Genomic DNA, 19,128 nt, shown 5'->3' with positions numbered 1-19,128 from the left:
CAATTTTCAGGCTACAACCAATGATAAGCAGCACCTCCTAAGTTACATCCACAAAGCATCCTGCTTATGTTGGCAGCATGTTAAACGTGAAAGCAAGTGAATCTAACCATGGATGACAGGGTCAGACAGTATGATCACTAAAAAAAAAAAAAAAAAAAAAAAAAAAAAAGTATATATATATATATAGGGAAAGAAAATTTGGAGCAAAGATGAAAACAAGGCAGATGAAAGTTAGGTCAACAGACCAAGTGGTGGTAATCTATATCCCTCCCCCCAAAGATGGCAGGAGCAGGTCAGCTGTGAAGAAAGTACGCCACAAGGATCAGTTGACACTGGAATAGCCAGTAGGTACGATCTCTGGAGAGGGTTATGGTCTCCTCCAGAAATTTAAACACTCTCTTCAAATAAATACAATTCTTGAAAGTAGGTCAAGACAGGGAAGAGGCTCTATGACGATGCCAAGTCCCCCAGGACACATCATCAGTCACTGAGGCCACCCCTCAGATTAAATCACGGGGCTTTTGATTTTGAAACTCAGGATCTCTTTCCTGTTGTTGGTCATCCAAATATTCTCTATCAGAATATTTCACTATGTTCAAATCAAACAATCAAGAAGGCAAATGACTGGCATTTGTTTGCCTACATGCACTGTCTTTCCTGGGAAAATGTGGAGTTCCAACTCACCAACATCGAAGTGCCCATGAGCTGATACGGTTCACGCACTACCTGTGCTCACCTAGGACAAAAGCTTCTAAGACAATGACCTGAGGTGCCCCAGGTTCACTACAGACAGGCACTGAGACTTGGTGCAGAGCCCTTCCAATGTCTACACAAATGAGTCAGCTCACTCACACCTGAGACAGACCCAGGGATCCACCCACTAGGGAATGAATGGGGAATAGACATCTGACAACACTGCCAGTGTCTTTACCAATCAGAGAAACCACTTGTATCTTAAGCAGAATCCAAACTGGCTCAGCAGGGTCAAGGATCAGAATCAGACATCTAATAAGCTATAAACTAAATGGTAAACTCCACAAAATGGAGTAAGCAGACCAGAGATGTCTTTTAACTGCCAGGTTCTTTAAAAGATGACTCTGTTCTATTACTCACCCTCTCTTCAATGAGATTCTCAATTTCAGAGTGGTTCCTAATCAAAGAGCAGGTCTAGTTGACTTTTTAAAAAAGGTACTTGAATCTAAAACTTACCTGCTAATTATAACCTACAACTTACTAGAACGTCATTTACTTCTCTTATTCAAGGATGATGAGATGAAACACAAACTACGAAGGGTACTTGAGCACAGCACTTTGACAAAATAGGCACACAGTAATGAGACCCATTACTGCTGCAGGGGGCTGTCCTTTCACACACACAAGATTGTGTGTGCAGTTCCTGACTCCACCTACCCAGCAGCAATGACACTGGCCAGCAATCAGTAAGCCTGAGACAAAACCACATTATCAGAATGGTCACAGCAAACACATGCCCCTGTGCAGTGTTGCCTGTTCCACATTCCCCAAAATAGCCACGCAGTGACTCATTTTCCAGGTGAAGAAACTGAGATAGTTTCCCAACTACTAAGTGATGGTATTAGGATGTAACAAGGACCCCTGTGGTTTGGCTCCCTACACCTTAGTCCTCACAATTCAGAGGCTGTTAGGACCAACGCAGTTTCTATTAATAAAAACAGGTGAGCCCCGGCTGGTGTGGCTCAGTGGATTGAGTGCCGGCCTGCAAACCAAAAGGTCTCCAGTTTGATTCCCAGTCAGGGCACATGCCTGGGTTGTGGGCCAGGTCCCCAGTTTGGGGCATGCAAGAAGCAACCAATCATTGTTTCTCTCACACATTGGTTTCTCTCTCTCTCTTTCTCCCTCCCTTCTAGAGATGAATAAATAAAATAAAATACCCAGGTGAAATAACTTGTCCCAGGTCACACAGGGATTGACTTATAAAATATAATCTATTTTACACTGTACATCTGGAGGACAGAAAAAGTAGGCACAATTAGAAGTGGTCACATCTGGTATATTCAAGTTTGGAAATTACCGTGTTTTTCGGACCATAAGATGCACCTCAGTTTTAGAGGAAAATGGGAAAAAATTTTGAAGCAAAAAATGTGATAAAATATTTAATAACATAAATAACATAATATTTCACCAATGTAAATGTAAACAGAACTCAACAGCAGCATTAACAACCATTATTCCTCCCAAATTTGGGGGTGGGGAGGAGTACGTTTTATAGTTTGAAAAATACGGTAGTTGATGTGGTGTATTGTTCTAGAAACCTGTCAAATAAAACATCACAGAGCAAGACAAGAAGGTTAATTGTATTTCCACTAATTAAAGAGAAACTAAATTACTTCACTAAATTATTTACATCTTCAACATGTAAACACTGAAGAAATATACTGCTTTGTAACTTTTCCACAGGTAAAACTAATGAGTTAACGTTACTATTTGCCAGTGTTCAAGTTGAGAAACTTGAAAATGAATTTACACACAGATCACCTAACACCAAGTATAACACATACACTTTTTCTCAGGGACTTCCTAGACAAAATGCCCCAAAAATCAAGGCCTGGGATGCTTAGGCTGACAGCACATTAGGCTGGAGAAGCTAATGTGAACACTGGGAGGCACCCTCTCCCAGATAACACACCTGAGTTTTGGGTGGCTCCTGGGGGGAAAGGTGCCCGAAGTGCTGCTCATCAAGCTCAAACTGAGGGTACAGGCAGGGAATACACCCACAAAGAAATATCTTTATGACAACTCTGTCAGGCCCACAAAGAAATACGTTTTTATACCTTTTGGGTCTCTGCTGATGAAGACCCAAAGTTTGGCAATTCTGTTAGCAAAGATGTAAAAATTCAATCCTCATGGGTGGGAGCATTCGCTAAGGCACTGTCAACATGACAAACATACACCGTTCTGACCTAACAGTTTCGCTTCTAAAATCTTCCCAGATACATGCATGGCGTGCCAAAGTGTAATGCAGAGCACACCATGATTATCACAAAAAGTAGACACCTATCCTCTTTGGAATACCATGTATTCACAAAAAGGAATAAGGAAACTCCAACCAACAGGGAATAGTCTCAAAGATACATTGAAAAGTTACCAAAAGGGAGGGGCAAGTATAGAGAAAGTGTAGACTACACTACTGTTTTATGTTTTAAAAAAAGGAATATAGCCCCAGCTGGTGTGGCTCAGTGGACCGAGCACCAACCTGCAGTCTAAAAGGCTGCCAGTTCAATTCCAAGTCAGGACACATGCCTGGGTTGTGGACCAGACCCCCAGCTGGGGGCGTGCAAAAGGCAACCAAGTGATGTTTCTCTCAGACACCAATGTTTCCCTCCTTTACCAATGCTTCTTTCCCTTCTCCCACCAAAAATAAATTTAAAAAATTGTTTTTAAGGAAAATAGATATAGTTTCCCCTTAGATAGCTATATAAACTCGAGTAAACTGAAGAAACGTTAACAACTGGTCACCTCTGGCAGCTACCTGGTGGTTTTAGAACACAGCAGGAGACAGCTTTCACAACATACCTTTTATAGCTTTTAAATTTTGAACCATGTGAATGTTTTACATGTTTTTAAATTAGTAAGAGATGCTACAACCCTAGTGAAATAACTGATCCAAGGCAATAATCCTCCACTGCTGTTTAAAGCATTAGGCCAAAGGCTAACTAGGACATTTACAACCAACAGTTCAAGCTGCCTGCAACACCTAAGCCCACTAATCAAAGTACCATCCAAGGTGCTGCAACAGGAAGCGCACAGCTCTGCCCTTGAAATATCTTGGCTAAAGAAGAACTGGTAAATCTGATGACCAAGCTTTCAGATCTAATTCCTAGGTTATAGAGAATTTCAAAAATGAGGGAAAACATGTTTAAAAAGATATCCTGAAGACACAATCAGCAAAATTCTAGATATGACTTAAAAATTATGTTTGAATAAATTTAAAAAGACTGACAAAGCATTCTAATGTGTGGCCTTTATTTTGGATCCCGAGTCAAATAAGTAACTGTAAAAAAACCACTCCTTTTTGAATCAACTTCAGATATTTGAACACTGCCTACGAAATGTTAAACTACAATTATTGTAAATAAAGTTATTATCTTCTAAATGTACTATCTGCAGTATTTACAGATGAAATTCTATGTCTAGGAGCCAGTATAAAATAATCCAGTAGGGCCCTGGCTGGTGTGGCTCAGTGGACTGACTGCCAGTCAGCAAACCAAAAGGTCACCAGTTTGATTCCCAGTCAGGGTACATGCCTGGATTGCTGGCCAGTTAGGGGCGTGCAAGAGGCAATCTATGGATATATCTATCGCATTGATGTTTCTCTCCCTCTTTCTCCATCCCTTCTCTAAAAAAAAATAAATAAAAGCTTAAAAAAAAATCCAGTAAGGAAAAGACAAGATAAAAATGAAACAAAACTCTTCATGTCAATAACCACTGAAAACTGCAAGATGAAACCTAGAGATTATTCTGTTCACTTCTGTTATGTCTAATTTTTTTCCTTAACAGATTTTTTAAAGCATGCTAAATAAGTAGATTCTGTTACAAGCAAGAATAATACCAGATCTTTGGATGCATGGCAATGCTGAAATATTTACAAATGAAATAATGCAATGTGTGAGGTGTTTTGAGATTTGGGGGAGAAGTGGGAACACAAAGATGCAACACAGCTGGTCATAAGCTGATCATTCCTGAAGCTGAGTCATGGGTACATGGAGATTCATTATACTACTACATATACTACTACTGTTTGAGAGTCTCTATAATAAAAGGTAGGAAAAAAACTGGTAAATCAGTTTTTTCTTTTTTAGTAGAATACTTCATTTAACCACAGCTTTATACTGTTGAAAGTTCTATGAGCATGATACCCAACCTCTTTTTTTGTCAGCAGAGCTGCAGAATGCTCACCTACAGTCAATGCCTTAACTGTGGCAGTGACATGGGCTTCCAGCAATTGCTCTGAAATAGTTTGCTAAAAGGGTAGCCAATAGTTTGCTAAAAGGTCAGCATGGGGCATTTAACAAATAAGCTGTTGCTTTTCAAAAGCATCTACTTCCTTGCCCTGGCTGGTGTAGCTCGGTGAATTGAGCACTGTCCTGTGAACTGCAAGGTCACCAGTTCAACTCCCAGTCAGGGCACATGCCTGGGTTGCTGGCCGAGCCCCCAGATGGACAGCACAAGAGGCAACTGATTACACACACTGATGTTTCTCTCCCTCCCTCTTCCTCCCTTGCCTTCTCTTTAAAAAATAAATACATAAAATCTTAAAAATATATATATATTTTAAAAAAGCATTTGCTTCTTGTATTTTAAAGCAATACATAAGGGACTGCCTCTAGGGAGCAGGAAGGGAACAGGGGAGAAGGGATTTAAATTCAGGTCTATAAATTCTGATTAAGTACACAGACACAAGTTTAGACTCGCAATCTCCAGTATATACAATTTTGCATCTTTGTCTTGCTCGTATCATAAGCAATAAAATCACTAAATAGGTTTCATAAACATTAACTTCAAGGGCACAGTTTACAGTAGTTTGCTCATCCATCTTCTTGAGCATTTTTGTTATGGCCAATTTCTCAATCTTACAAACAATCCTACCACAAACATGTCTATGTATCAATGTTTGCCTGGAGACATACAGGGAGAACACCACGTGAAGATGAAGGCAGAGATGGGGTGATGCATCTACAACCCAAAGAATACCAAAGATTGTCAGCAAATCACCAGAAGCAAGTAAAGAGGCATGGAGAGGTTCTCCCTCACAGCCCCCAGGAAGGAACCAACCTGCCAACACCTTCTTCTCAGACATCTGACCTCCAGAACTATGTATGAGTCAATACACTTCTGGTGTTTAATCCCTCCCACCGAAAAAAATTTTTGCATCTGTTTCCAAATATTTCCTTACAATACAGATTTGTAGAAATAAGTTACAAGGCATAAATACTTTAAATTTTTCATTTCTGCTTACTGTACCAACAATTGGACTGGACCTATTGACTTTATATGACATAGAAATAATCACTTAAAAGTTTAGTATGTAGCTTTTAAAATTATGTTTAAAAATGTGAACTGATAGTTACAAAATAGTCACTCAGACGTAAAGACAGCATAGAAAATATAGTCAATAGTGTTGTAGTAACTATGAACAATGCCAGGTGAATATTTGAAATATCAGGGGGACCACTTTGTAAAAGCATATGACTGTCCAACCACTATGCTATACACCTGAAATACAAAATAATATTAATGTGAACTGCAATTAAGAAACAAATTTTTTAAGTGTAGATAAAAGCACAATTTTTATTCCAACCAAACAAGTTTTGCAAGTTTCTGTTTTATCTTTTTTCACATCAATGTACAAGTTTTCTATGATCTACAGCTGTGTAGTATTTCGCTGTATTTTAACCTAACTATTTTAACCCCTTTTCACCAAAATGATACAATAAACACCTTATATCTTCTCATACACAGGTAAATACTCTTCTAGGACAATTGCTTACAAATTGGACAATTGCTTACAAATTGCATAGAAGTGACTTAAAGCCAATACTTTAAATTTGTAAAAAGGCCTGGTGAGCTCTTATAAAATGTCTACTGAAAATCAAATATCATTTAAGTCATGAGCTCAACAACTAAAAAACAAAATAGATTTTAATACTGATGCCACCTTCTGTAAAGAGAATTTTCCTTTAAACTGCTGCATCATGAATTACATATTTTTTGGACTTTAAGATGCAGCTCCCCATTTGGAAGGAATAATGGTTATTAATGCTGCTGCTGAGTTTTGTTTACATTTACAGTAGTGAAATATTATGTTATTAAATATTTTACCACATTTTTTGCTTCAAAAATTTCCCCCCCATTTTCTACCTCTAAAACCTAGGTGCGTCTTTATGGTCCAAAAATACGGTAATAAGTCAACTACAAACTCCAATTTTAAGTTTTTCTTTTCTAAAATAAACAAATGGCTGTCTTAGTACCATCTAAATTAAAAGTGTTCATGATGATCTGACTATACCAACCTGTTCTGGGGGGGGGGGGGGGGGATACCTTGTATAATAAAAGTGATTTAAAATACAATTCAAATGCCTGTAATAGTTAAGGTATTTGGTTAAAATTTTTTCAATATTAAAAAATAATAAATATTACACTTTTTTGTCAGCTGTCTCTGTAATACAACCTGGATTAAAAAAAAAGTTCCTAAATACCCCTGATTGATCCACTGAACAGAATCTGATTCCTCCTAGCATCACACAATGCTGCTTCAATTAATTCTGGCAAAGAAACCAAATTTATAGCACTTTCAAACACTTTGGAGATAAACGTTTGGCTTACCGTAAAGAATTATTGCCAACATGAAGATATTCTACCAAAACATTTGGTGAGCTACACAAATATAAATTATTAAGAAAAATCAGAAAAAATAATGGATTAATGATGGTTCACAACCTGTGAAAATGAAACGTGTCCATCTCCCAATAGTGATAATCATACTGCAGCCCTTCTAGAAACTAACCTCAGTATGGACACATGGGAACTACTGGTCCCAGGCCTGGGACCTGGACAACCCATGGGCTTACATGGCAAGCTAGGAGCAGAGTGCCAACAGGCAGGCTATCAGGAGGCAGCAGCAGGTCAGAGGTAGCAAGAGTGGGCACACTGACCACATCTGGCCAAAAAACTCCTATGGGTTTGCAATTTTAGCCCTGGCTGGTGTGGCTCAGTGGATTAAGTGCCAGCCTGCAAACCAAAGGGTCGCCAGTTCAATTCCCATGTGTCGGTTCAGGGCACATGACTGGGTTTCAGGCTAAGTCCCCAGTTGGGGGCATGTGAGAGGCAACGGACATGTTGATGTTTCTCTCCCTCTCTTTCTCCCTCCCTTTCCCTCTCTCTAAAACTAAGTAAAATCTTTATAAAAAATTGCAATTTTAATTAAAAAATCACAACTAGCCTTTCTGATAAATATATTTGTTTATTCTGAATGGACAACATTCTTTGAAAAATTCAAGTGACCTCAATAGGTAAGTACTGGACAGCTAGTCACATGGAAAGGAGAGAAGGGTCTCGGACCCTTCTAGAGTTCTGGAATTTGCAACAGAAAACGTGTATTATCTACCAACAGTCATTTTTATCAAATTAATTTAACAAATATATATTTTGAGAAAAAAATTTCATTTTTATTTCTAAGTTCATCAGCAAAACTAAAAAAATAAAGGTTAATATAGCTTGGTATTTTAAAGTCAAGCCATTTTTAGTATTAAACTAACTCAGGCACATCCAAACACTACTAATGTATACAATTAAAATTTTTAAAAAATATTTTATTTATTTTTAGAGAGGGAAGAGAGGGAGATAGACAGAAACATCAATGTGCGGTTGCTGGGGGTTATGGCCTGCAACCCAGGCATGTACCCTGACTGGGAATCGAACCTGCGACAATTTGGTTCACAGGCTAGCACTCAACCCAGTGAGCCACACCAGCCAGGGCTTAAACATTTTAATATAAGCCTTCTATAATGTCAAAATTATTTTTAAGGAGATAGAGGAAGGCATGGTTACCTTTTTAAATGAAAAAATAATTTCCATCTATGTTAAATTTTCACACTGCACAAAAAGGTCTTTTGACCTGCTGTAGCCCTCCAATTAAGACAAGTGTTCATAATCTCTTGGGTTCCTCTAAACATACTCTACACATCTAAGCCTGTCAATGAGTATATAACATTCTCCCTTTTTGAAAAATACACTATGGAAACATCATACTACATCTTGCTCTTCTACTTAATCTATCTTAGAGGTAATTTCACATCAACATACACTGAACTATCTCAATTCTCTTCTCACAGCTATACATCATTCCATCACAAAGAGCTGTAATCTAGCCAGTCCCTCACTGAGAGTCTTCTTGGTTCCTACTCTCCGTAACTGTAACACCGTAAGAATATTCAGGAGCAAACTTATCTTTGTACATATGCAAGTCAGATACACTTTCATCACTGGCACTGCTGAAATGAGGCGTCACGTCCACAGACGCTCAATTATCTAGGAGTTGTATTCGGGGTTACTTAACTCTCCATCTCTTTAATTTTGAGTGAAGGTAAGCACCTGCCATAGGACTAAATGCCTGCTAAGAAATGTCCTTTCTGTCCCTTGCCCATTTTCTATTGAGCTACTGCTACTGTTCTTGTCAATCACAATGAATTTCATACATAGCAGGTCCTCAAATAACACTGTTTCGTTCAACATCCACAAGATGCTCTAAAAATTTTACTCTTGTTTATATCTATTAGCAGCTATGGACAAACTGGTTTCTTCATACACCTTTTCACTTAAAGTTGCAGAAGCCACTGACAATGTTAAATGAGGACTTACTGTGTAAAAGAAACTAGCCCATCATCATATATACTGAAAATATTCTGCCCCTGTTTATTTTATGCATGGATATTTTTCATATGCTAATATACTATTAGGATACAATAAATACATCCATCTTTCTCCTACAGCTTCTAGACTTTATCATATCTGAAGACGACAAAAACAAATTTATTTTGGGGATCCAACTTGGTATTTTTCCAACTGGCTAATCCGTAGTTTCCAACACTGTTCATTGAAAACCAACCCACTTTCTCTGTTCTGACTGAAAACACACCCTTCAAAATAAACTAAATTACTATGTTTGCTTCAGTCTCTTTCCATAGTCTCAATTCTTCTATTCATCTATTCTCTGGCATTAAATTAATTGAGGCTTTTAAAAAGTGCGCTGAGCACTCTGACTAGTGTGGCTCAGTTGGCTGGGCAAAATCCTACAAAGTGAAAGGTCATCACCGGCTCAATTCCAACAGCCTGGGTTGCAGGTTTGGTCCTGACTGGGGCACGGACAGGGGGCAATCGATCCTCTCATACTGATGTTTCTCTCCCTCTCTCCTTCCCTTCCCCTCTCCCTAAAAATAAATAAATAAAATCTTTAAAAATAAATTAAAAGTGCACTGACCTGATTTAATAGAAATGCTAAGATTTGTGATCTATAAAACTATATAAATAAAACTGAAATTTCAAACTATATACCTGTATAGGTATATCCAGATTTTCTGAAACCCGGTATCACAAGGTAATGGCCTCTTTATATAATCATTTTCAGGTTACTGAAGAATTAAAACTCTGAATATACAAAATTACCATTTCCAAGCCCCATCTGATGACGAGCCCCAACAGATGAGCTATTGCTAAAGGCATTTTTAGTGAATTCAAAGATTCAATGCTGAGAGCACACTGTTGTTAAAGAGTACCTTTCAACCCTGGCTGGTGTGGCTCAGTGAGCTGAGTGCCGGCCTGTGACCCAAAAAGTTGAGGGGTTCAATTCCAGTCAGAGCACATGTCTGGGTTGCAGGCCAGGCCCCAGTTGGCGGCATGTAAGAAGCAACCAATTAATGTTTCTCTCCCTTTCTCCCTAACAAATAAATAATTTTTTTAAAAGAAAGAATGTATTCTGTAGAATTCTTAATTCAATCACTCTTTGAGGCTGCTGGTTTAAACAGAATTTACTCTAGCAACAATATAGCCTTTAAAATGTCCTTTAGAGGTAAAATGCCTTTCCTTGGGTTTTATTTTTCTCTGCCTTCCTCACCTCCAGATCAGTCCCTTCCCAGCCTTTAATGCAGGAAACTGAATGGCATCAAAGCCCTCCACTAATCTCAAGTCATATTTGTGTTGGAGGATCAGGGAAAAGAAAAAATTAAAAGAGTGACTCTACATAAGACATTCTCAACAGGGGTGGAGTAAAAACTGGTCTTAGGGGGTATGTTATATATTACAATGGTTTGTAGCATGAAAAAAACCATAGTATATGAACTTATATGCAGCTTACCTTTGGTATCATGGATAGCATGATATCCAAAGTATCATGGAGGGGAGGACAAATTAGGAAAAACGGTTTTAAAAAGGCTCCTTTGGGCCCTGGCTGGTGTGGCTCAGTGGATTGAGCACCTGCCTGCGAACCAAAGGTCACCAGTTCGATTCCCAGTCAGGGTACATGCCTGGGTTGCAGATCAGGTCCCCAGAAAGGGGGCATGTGAGAGGTAATCACACACTGATGTTTCTCTCCCTCTCCTTCTCCCTCCCTTCCCCTCTGTGGAAAGGCTCCTTTGGGAGACAATAATAAACCAAAGTTGTAAAATGTCATTTTATAACCACTAAATTGCCAAAATTTAACAGTCTGATAATACCAAATGCGGGTGGGGATATATACATTGCTATTGGGGGTGTAAACTGCTATAGCCACTTTGAAATAATAGAGAGAAAAAAGAAAAGAACATTACAGAACTACTTGAAAGGATGAACATGCACATCCCTCATAGCTACAAATTCCTCCCCTAGGAATATATCCTGGATAACAGAATATATCCTAGATAAATCCTTGTGCACGTGCACCAAGAAGATACTCAGGAATATGCATAATACTCTTCAAACAGAAAAAAGAAAACCAGAATCAATCATATTGTCTATGAATAAAGAATGTATAGTTTGGGGAATACTCAATCAACAATGAAAACAAACGATATCCAACAAAATGGATAAACAGAAACATAGTATTGAACAAAAAAATAAAGTTAACAACTATCTATACTATGAAACCATTTTTATAAGCCTCAAATACAAAAATAAATGTAACATTCAAGGAATCATAAAGACACATAATAAAAATAATTTTAAAAGGAAATGGTATATACAAAATACAGAATCGTGTTGGGGTGAAAGACAAACTGGTAGACACAAAATGGTATTGGCTGTGTTCTAGCCCTTGGCCAGAGTGATGGAATAACAATTATCTATTTTGTTTGCTCTGTAACTTACACATGTTGCATTATTCCTGTTAGTTCAGTATTTGGCTCTTCATAGTAAGGACTAATTAACATCAAATAAAACTTACATCCAACTCAAAAAACAGGTCCCTTTCTTTACTTGCAATCTCATAATCTGCTCGGAGGGCCAAGTCGTGGATTTTGGTACATTCTCCTAAATCCATGCGCTGTGAGAAACAAACAAAAGTTTACATGTGAATATGTACCCATTAGAAAGCACATGACCTGTCACCAAAACAGACACTTTTTTGAATACTAAACTATGAAAGGAAAATTAAGAAACAGAATATGGCTAAGAAGCCTTATTTTTCTTTTACCACTATGACTATATGGTACACAGAACTAATGCATTCAAGAGTATAAAGGTTTATATCTATTTTAGACCCAAAGATAATTAAATAATGAAAACCACATTACCATAATCAGCTTTGCCAAAATTATTTTTTAATTAATCACAGAAAAAATATCTATTCAGTGAGTAGCAGATTTGGGGGTGGGCAGGGTGGGGGTGGGGAAGCAAAGAAAAGGCCAGAAAACAATAGCATTGGGAGAGCAACAAGCTTCTAGGCATTCCTTCTTGCAATCTCACTACTCAAGATGCTCAAGTTGCAGAGACAAGAAAAGAGCAGATAGAAATCAGCTTTTTGGCAATTACAACAGAACCTGACACTTGGCTTTTGTGTAGCTCTTCCCATAACACAGGGAATAAAGCAGAATAGGCTGATCCAGAGCTGAATGAGTCCTCCTAAATTCTTCTAACCTAGTAAATGACCTCAGACAAATAACTGGGCCATTCAGTTGCCCCATTTGAGAAACAAAAGACTCTTTTACTAAAACAAATAATCTGTGTTATAGTAAGATTAGCCTGATGTGCTATTACTTATAAGCACATGTAGAAAAATTAAAATACTGCATAGTTCTTATCTAAATCTTGAGTACAAGACTCCATACTGTCAGCCACCCCCCCCCCCCCCCCCGCCGCCTCTGACCATCTAAACAGCAACTGGAAGTTTTTATGCTGAGGATCATATTCAAGACAAGTTCAGAGTACAAGTTAACAAAACCTAACATCACAATAAGGCACCTCTGAAGTCCAAACTGCTGAGCAGAAGTACATGTCTGCATAATTATTAAACAAAAAATGATGGAGTCTAAGAATTCCTTTAAGCTCAAACTATGTTCAAAATGAAGTAAAAACCTTTCTGGGTTATAAAATCCTTAACATTTTAAACAAATCATAGAAGCTCACGGTTCCTGACTCTCGCACCCTAACAGAAGGGTGTGTACCATGCTCACTAAAAAAAATTATCCTTCAGTATCACCACTGACAGTAATACTACAGTGAGCTGCCTAGTGTGGAGTTTATCTTTATTTCTACCAAAGATAGACTTGCATTTAAATGCTAAAACCTTTTCTCCTTCATTATTCTTACTCTTAAGTCATAGGTAGCTTGTGTACCATATTTTGCTGTGTATAATGAGTTTTGCCCAAATTTTTTAGGGCAAAATAAGAATGCACATTATACATGGGTAGTACCGGAAATACCTTGCATCTGTTCTTATGTTTTGTAATTATTTGTTACATAACATTTCTTGTACAATATGTTAAAAAATAAATGCTAAAGTTCCTTTATAATACAAAAAGTATCTAAATATAAATAAAAAAATAATTGGATTAAGACAGAAGATTTTTTTCCTGAAAGTCTGGGCCAAAAACATGGGTGTGTATTATACACAGGAGCATATTATTCACAGCAAGATACAGGTATGTTGGTTATATAGAGGATCTAGAGGTAGCGCAATAATGGTTCTAGAAGACAAAGTTGCAATTGGAATAACAGTCCCTATAAGGCTGACTTTTGCTTCATTCACTCTTTTAAGTCCCAGCTGGGGCTATGCAAGAGGCAACAGAACAATGTTTCTCTCCCTTTCTCCCTCCCTTCCCCTCTCTCCAAAAATAAATTTAAAATTTTTTTTAAATAAAATATATAGTTTCATTCTACAAATGAAACTGTACACTAGAGCTAAAAATTCAGTGGAAGTTATGAAATGTTTAAAAGCTAATAAAGTCTCTGTTACTCCAAGAAAAACTACCACAAGGGGATATAAGCACTAAAACTTTAAGTACTAAAAATTTTAAGTGCAAATCAATTTCCACTCTAGAAAGTGCCAAATGTCAAGTAAGTTTTAACATTAGGTAACCACCAGCGAAGCAAAATTCACACTTCTCCCTTTGGGTGACAGCTCTCAGACACTGCTCAAGAAAGTGGAGGATAAGCCTGGGTTCCATGGTTACTCTCTGGAAGTATCTTCAGCTTAGCCCAGGAGGCAGGGAAGTATTGGCCAATTCCCCTGGCAGCTAAACAGCAAGCAGTGCTCAAACACCATGCTCATTAGATCCTTCCAAAATATTCCAAGTGGCTGAATAGTCCAGCATGTCAGAACTTTTTTACTGCACCAATGCCTACTTTCTCCACACTCTAGTGCTCTAAGACTGCTGACAGGAAAGGACACTAAAGGCTTCTTCCAAAACCTTTGGAAAACAAAGTTCTTCCAACGAGACAAATTACAGTCCTTTCCCTCCAACTACTGTATTTTACTCTTCCAAATTTACTACATGATATTACATTTTCCCATTAAGACACAATAAAATGATTACTTCTACTACCCCTTGCCTCGCCCTCACTAATAATAAGAGATGGTTTTGAACAAAAACTCAGACCTGGAGTAGCCCTGAGTAGGCTGAGGGTTATAACCACTTTCATCTTGCTGCTCCACTCTGAAGAATTACATTCATTCCAACCAAAACAAAACATAAACTCCCCGTAAGACCCATCCTTCAACTGTACCTCTGATCTCCCACTCCCATGTAGCCCTTGCCCAATGCGACTCAACCTTTACAACAACCTCCCCTCAAATTCCCAATCCTTATCCTAATCAACCCTTGGCAACTCTTGAGATTTACATCTTCGTATGAACATGTCTCCTGGGTTTTCTCCTCCTCAGTCTGCCGCTTCTCAGACTCCCTCTGCTAAGCTGCCCCGGCCCAAACCCACATAGGAGTGAATGTCATCAGTTTGTGCCTTCTTATCACTCATTTGATTCCACAGCCTCTGCCTCCCCCTTCGCTCACTCACACCAGTCCAGATGTAACAGTGGCATTACTTCAGATCCATCCTCTTACCCAGAGCATTATATGCCCAAACCAGGTCCATGTATTCTTATTCACCATTCAGGTCTCTACTCCAATGTCCCTAAGAGGCCTTACCTTATCATTGTATCTAAAGCAGTCCATTATCTGTTTATTGTTTATTATCTGTCCTCTTCAAACACAGATGAGAGTAAAGATTTTGTCTTATAGGCACCAGTGCCTGGCATACCGTAGGTATCCAATAAATGTTTGGTGAAGTAATCTATAACTAACATGGTAAACATTTGTAGGAAATGGATTTATTGAGGTTATGTTACTCACCAGCATTCTGGAACAATGCTATACAGGGACCTAAGAAAAACATGGTTGAAATACTTCACTCTGGTGCGCGTCCTTCTTCTCCCTCTGACTTCTGACTTCTACTAAGATCTATCAACAATTCTAGGTTATGAAACTTCCTATAGGAGTATCCTATGGCTGAAATGTTTATGACTAATGGAAACCAGACATCCCCACTGATGGATTTATTTGGCTCTGAATTAGCCTATTTTGCTTGATTTCCTCTGGTTTACAAAGAGTGACACAAACAATATGTAGCAAACTCAAATTACAATGCTTTCCTAAGCAAGGTCAAAGTGTAGGCAAGCCTCAGGTAACAGAGTCACAAGGTTTGGCATTCATTTCCCATTTGCCGTCAGAAGAGTTAGCTTAAGGTCTAATACACCTGAGCAGTTTTCCAGTGGCTGCTCCCACCACGATTGCATTAGTAAAGCAATGATTAATCACAAAGATGTTCACTAGTACATGCACACCTGACCCTTAAAATGAGAAGACAGTTTTTACATCCACAATGTAGGTGTGAAGTCTTAAAATGGTGCTGATCTTTATAGGACTCCTTTTCAGTAAATGGTGAATCATGGTAGATAATCCTCCTCTCTTTAGTCTTCTTAAATCCTATCTAATTTTGAATAAATGCACATTCTACAAAACTAGCCCTTATCTGTTTGGTTTATATGAAGTCAACTGAAAAATTTTAGGAGTCTATATTCACTGGATATGTTACTTTCTTGAAAGGATGACATAGCACAAAACTAGAGAGTCAACATTATTCCCAACTGGTTTTTAGACAACCTAAAAATCTGGGGAAGAAATGTGTCTTGTTAGATAAAAAGTCTAGCCCTATGTTTAGCCTGAACACAAACCAACCAAACCCAGATCTTCAAAGAACTAGACACTAACCTGAGATACACTTTTTGCTGGAGCCAAATGAGACTACTTGTACTACTTAGCTCTAAATACTTCCATATAAATGACTTCACAAAAAACTGATAACTTCAAAGAGAGAATTTTATAACAGAAAACATGTTCTGCAATACAAAAATTACACTTAACAGAATCTATAATTTGAAGGGGCAATAAAGGTGATTTCTACCTGATAAGGAAAACAGAATTCAACTTGGAAAACCTATACTGCTTATATTGCACCCCGAGTTCTGTGACTCTCCCTCACCCAATGCACCTACCGTCCCAGCCAGGATGTCATGGGGGCAGCAATCCAGAAGGTGACTCTTGCAGACTCGGTCATCTGTAAACTTCACCCTCTGTCTGGTTTCATCTCCTGAAATTTATTTGTGGTTTTAAATAAGATAATACCATGTTAAACACAAAAGCATATCTGGTACAATTCACCTGGAGATGTGCAGACTACCAAATACACTGAAAAGCTGATTTAGATATTTACAACTGGAGTGGAATACAGATGTTTTCTGATGCTAAATATATCATGAAGAATCACTTAATGAGATCTGACTCCGTCATTGTGCCAAAGAAGTCAAGGAGTCAAAAGTAAAAGGCTGAGCACCAAAAGGCCATTAGCCCCACACATACATGTGGGCCATGAGATACCAAAACCCATGCTAATCAGAGGGCCATGAATCACCACGTATAACCAATAACTGGTAGTTTCCACCAACTAAAAACTACTTATTAATCTAATCGTTTTGCTGTGGACGAGTGTATAGGCAATATTTTGCCTAAACATACAAAGAAAACTTTCAAACTCTACCACTGACTAATAAATAATCTAGACCTAGTCTTCTCACCCCTTTCACCCCCACCCTTAAAAAAGAGAGTTGGCACCTGGGAGTCACTGTTAACAAGACAATACTAAAAGAGTAAAAAAAAAAAAAAAAAAAAGAAGAAGAAGAAAAAAAAAGAACTAGGTTAGTCAATACACACTGTGAGTTCCAACATATACTGTACCCATCTGCATTCTTCAAGACCTCAGCTGCAGAATTTTATGCCCGCTGTTGAAAAGTTTTAAAGGAAAAGTTTTCTTGCCCAACCTGCAGTAAGGAAGTCAGGGGAATGATACATAAAAGTAAAGGCAAAGTGGAATGTGACAAATTTTAAAGCTAATCTGTGTATACGACACAGAGCTGTGTAATACTAAAGGAGGAATATATCTCAGGATTTGCAAGCATCCAGGATTAATGTAGTGTCTTTTTCTGAAAATGTTTTCTTTCTAAACTACACTTTTAAAGATACTTGTGAAAAAAAGCAAACACTTTTTTGTTATAACAGCTTAGAAATTGGTTGTGACTCACGGCTCGATGAACATGAGGCTTTTCTGCAACTCCCTTGCAGATTGATGTAGGCAGGCAAAGATACACTGAACCTTTATAAATAAAATAGAGGGGCCACAATTGTTCAGTTTGTATGAAATAAAAATATGGGAAGCAATTCAAAAGCAACTCAATATACAAAGAAAGCTAAAAAGCACTTAATCACCTATGAATTATAGTGCAAAGAATTTGCACAGCCCTGCGAATGTGCCAGTGTGAACTTACAACTTCATTACTTCAGTAGGAAACACAAACCACAGCAGGTATGTAGTTTTGCAAAGATGCAACCGCTTTTTCCTGAAACAACCATCTGATCTTCCACTCCTCCCTACAATGCAACCTACCTAACGACTGACAAGCGCTAGCTAAACAGAAGCGAACCTGTGTGGTTGGGAAGGGAGCTTGGAAAAGCACTAGGCAGGAACCCACGTAAGAAAAGCTCAATTTATGGCTCTCCTTGCAATGGTACAGAACAAGAACGGCCGGGGTTTGAGGCCCATCGGCTCCCACGGGTGTAGCTTCTCCCAGGCTGCCAGCGATTTGAAGCTCATGTTAGCTCCAGCCCTTAGCCGACTCCCCGGTTGGAGAAGCTGCGGCACCCACCGGGTGGACATGGCAGAACCGTAAATGGGAATGGGGCTAGGGCCCCACCGACGGAGAGGGCTCGGAGGAAGAAGCTCGCCGAAGATCCGCGAAGGGTGGGAGAAAAGCCAGCCGAACAGGCGAACCCGCTCAGACAAAGGCCCGGCGACTGCCCTCGGCGCGTGGGGCGGGGGTGGGGGGAGAGCGCAGGCGCAGACGGTCGCTGCCCCCGCCTCAGGCCGCCCGGCGGCCTCGCCTCACTCCCGCCCCAGCCCCTCGCCTGGCCGGCTGCCCCGACTCACCGTCCCGGGCCGTGCCCATGAGCTGGTCCAACAGGGCCCGCATCTGCGCCTGGGCGGACATGGTGGCCGGCAGGGGCGGCAGGTACGGCCGCGACGGGTCCTCTCCAGGCAGCGGCAGCGGCGATGACGAACGATGGTCCCGTCGGCCTCGAGCCCACTCGGCTACTTCCTGTTGCGGGGGAACGTCGGGAGGAAGTGCATCAGTTCTGGCCTGCTGGGAAATGTAGTTTCAGGGGCCGGTGGGTGTAGAAATCCGCTGTGGAGAATAAGGCTGGATTCTTCAAGCTTTGTCCAATGGGCAGCACCAATCTACTCTGATTCTACTTTGGAGCCCAAGACCTGTAGGTTCTACAGAGGCTAACCTGAAATAAAACAAAAACGAATATAATTTTATTTAGTTAGTTTATTTATTATTATTATTACTTTTATTTTTTAGAGAGAGGGGAAGTGAGGGAGAAAGAATGGGAAACCTCAATGTGGGGTTGCCTATCTCGTGCCGCCTACCCACTGGGGACCTGGCCCGCAATCCAGGCGTGTGCCCTGGCTGGGAATCAAACCAGCGACCCTTTGGTTCATAGGCCTGAACTC

At 39.4% G+C, this 19,128-nt stretch overlaps 1 protein-coding gene across 7 annotated transcripts in view; it reads right to left on the bottom strand.

The window, feature by feature from the left end:
• LUC7L (LUC7 like) overlaps positions 1-18,879 on the bottom strand; it is a 36,387-nt gene extending 17,508 nt beyond the window's left edge. For 2 of the 7 annotated variants that reach the window (XM_028507232.2, XM_036021174.1), the window contains exons 1-3: positions 18,541-18,875; positions 16,556-17,709; positions 11,951-12,049 (exon numbers count right to left, since the gene is read on the bottom strand). In XM_028507232.2, coding sequence (XP_028363033.1) covers positions 11,951-12,046 — 96 coding nt within the window. In that variant the 5' untranslated portion in view covers positions 12,047-12,049; positions 16,556-17,709; positions 18,541-18,875. Of the gene's footprint in view, positions 1-11,950; positions 12,050-16,555; positions 17,710-17,822; positions 18,405-18,540 lie in introns of those variants that run through there. The other 5 variants (XM_036021172.1, XM_028507223.2, XM_036021175.1 and 2 more) reach the window with 5 other exon arrangements.
• Between the last annotated feature and the right edge of the window lie 249 nt (positions 18,880-19,128).

Source organism: Phyllostomus discolor, chromosome 3, assembly GCF_004126475.2.
Source record: "Phyllostomus discolor isolate MPI-MPIP mPhyDis1 chromosome 3, mPhyDis1.pri.v3, whole genome shotgun sequence".
Classification (NCBI taxonomy): domain Eukaryota; kingdom Metazoa; phylum Chordata; class Mammalia; order Chiroptera; family Phyllostomidae; genus Phyllostomus; species Phyllostomus discolor.
This window is presented reverse-complemented; position numbering and strand designations above follow the sequence as displayed.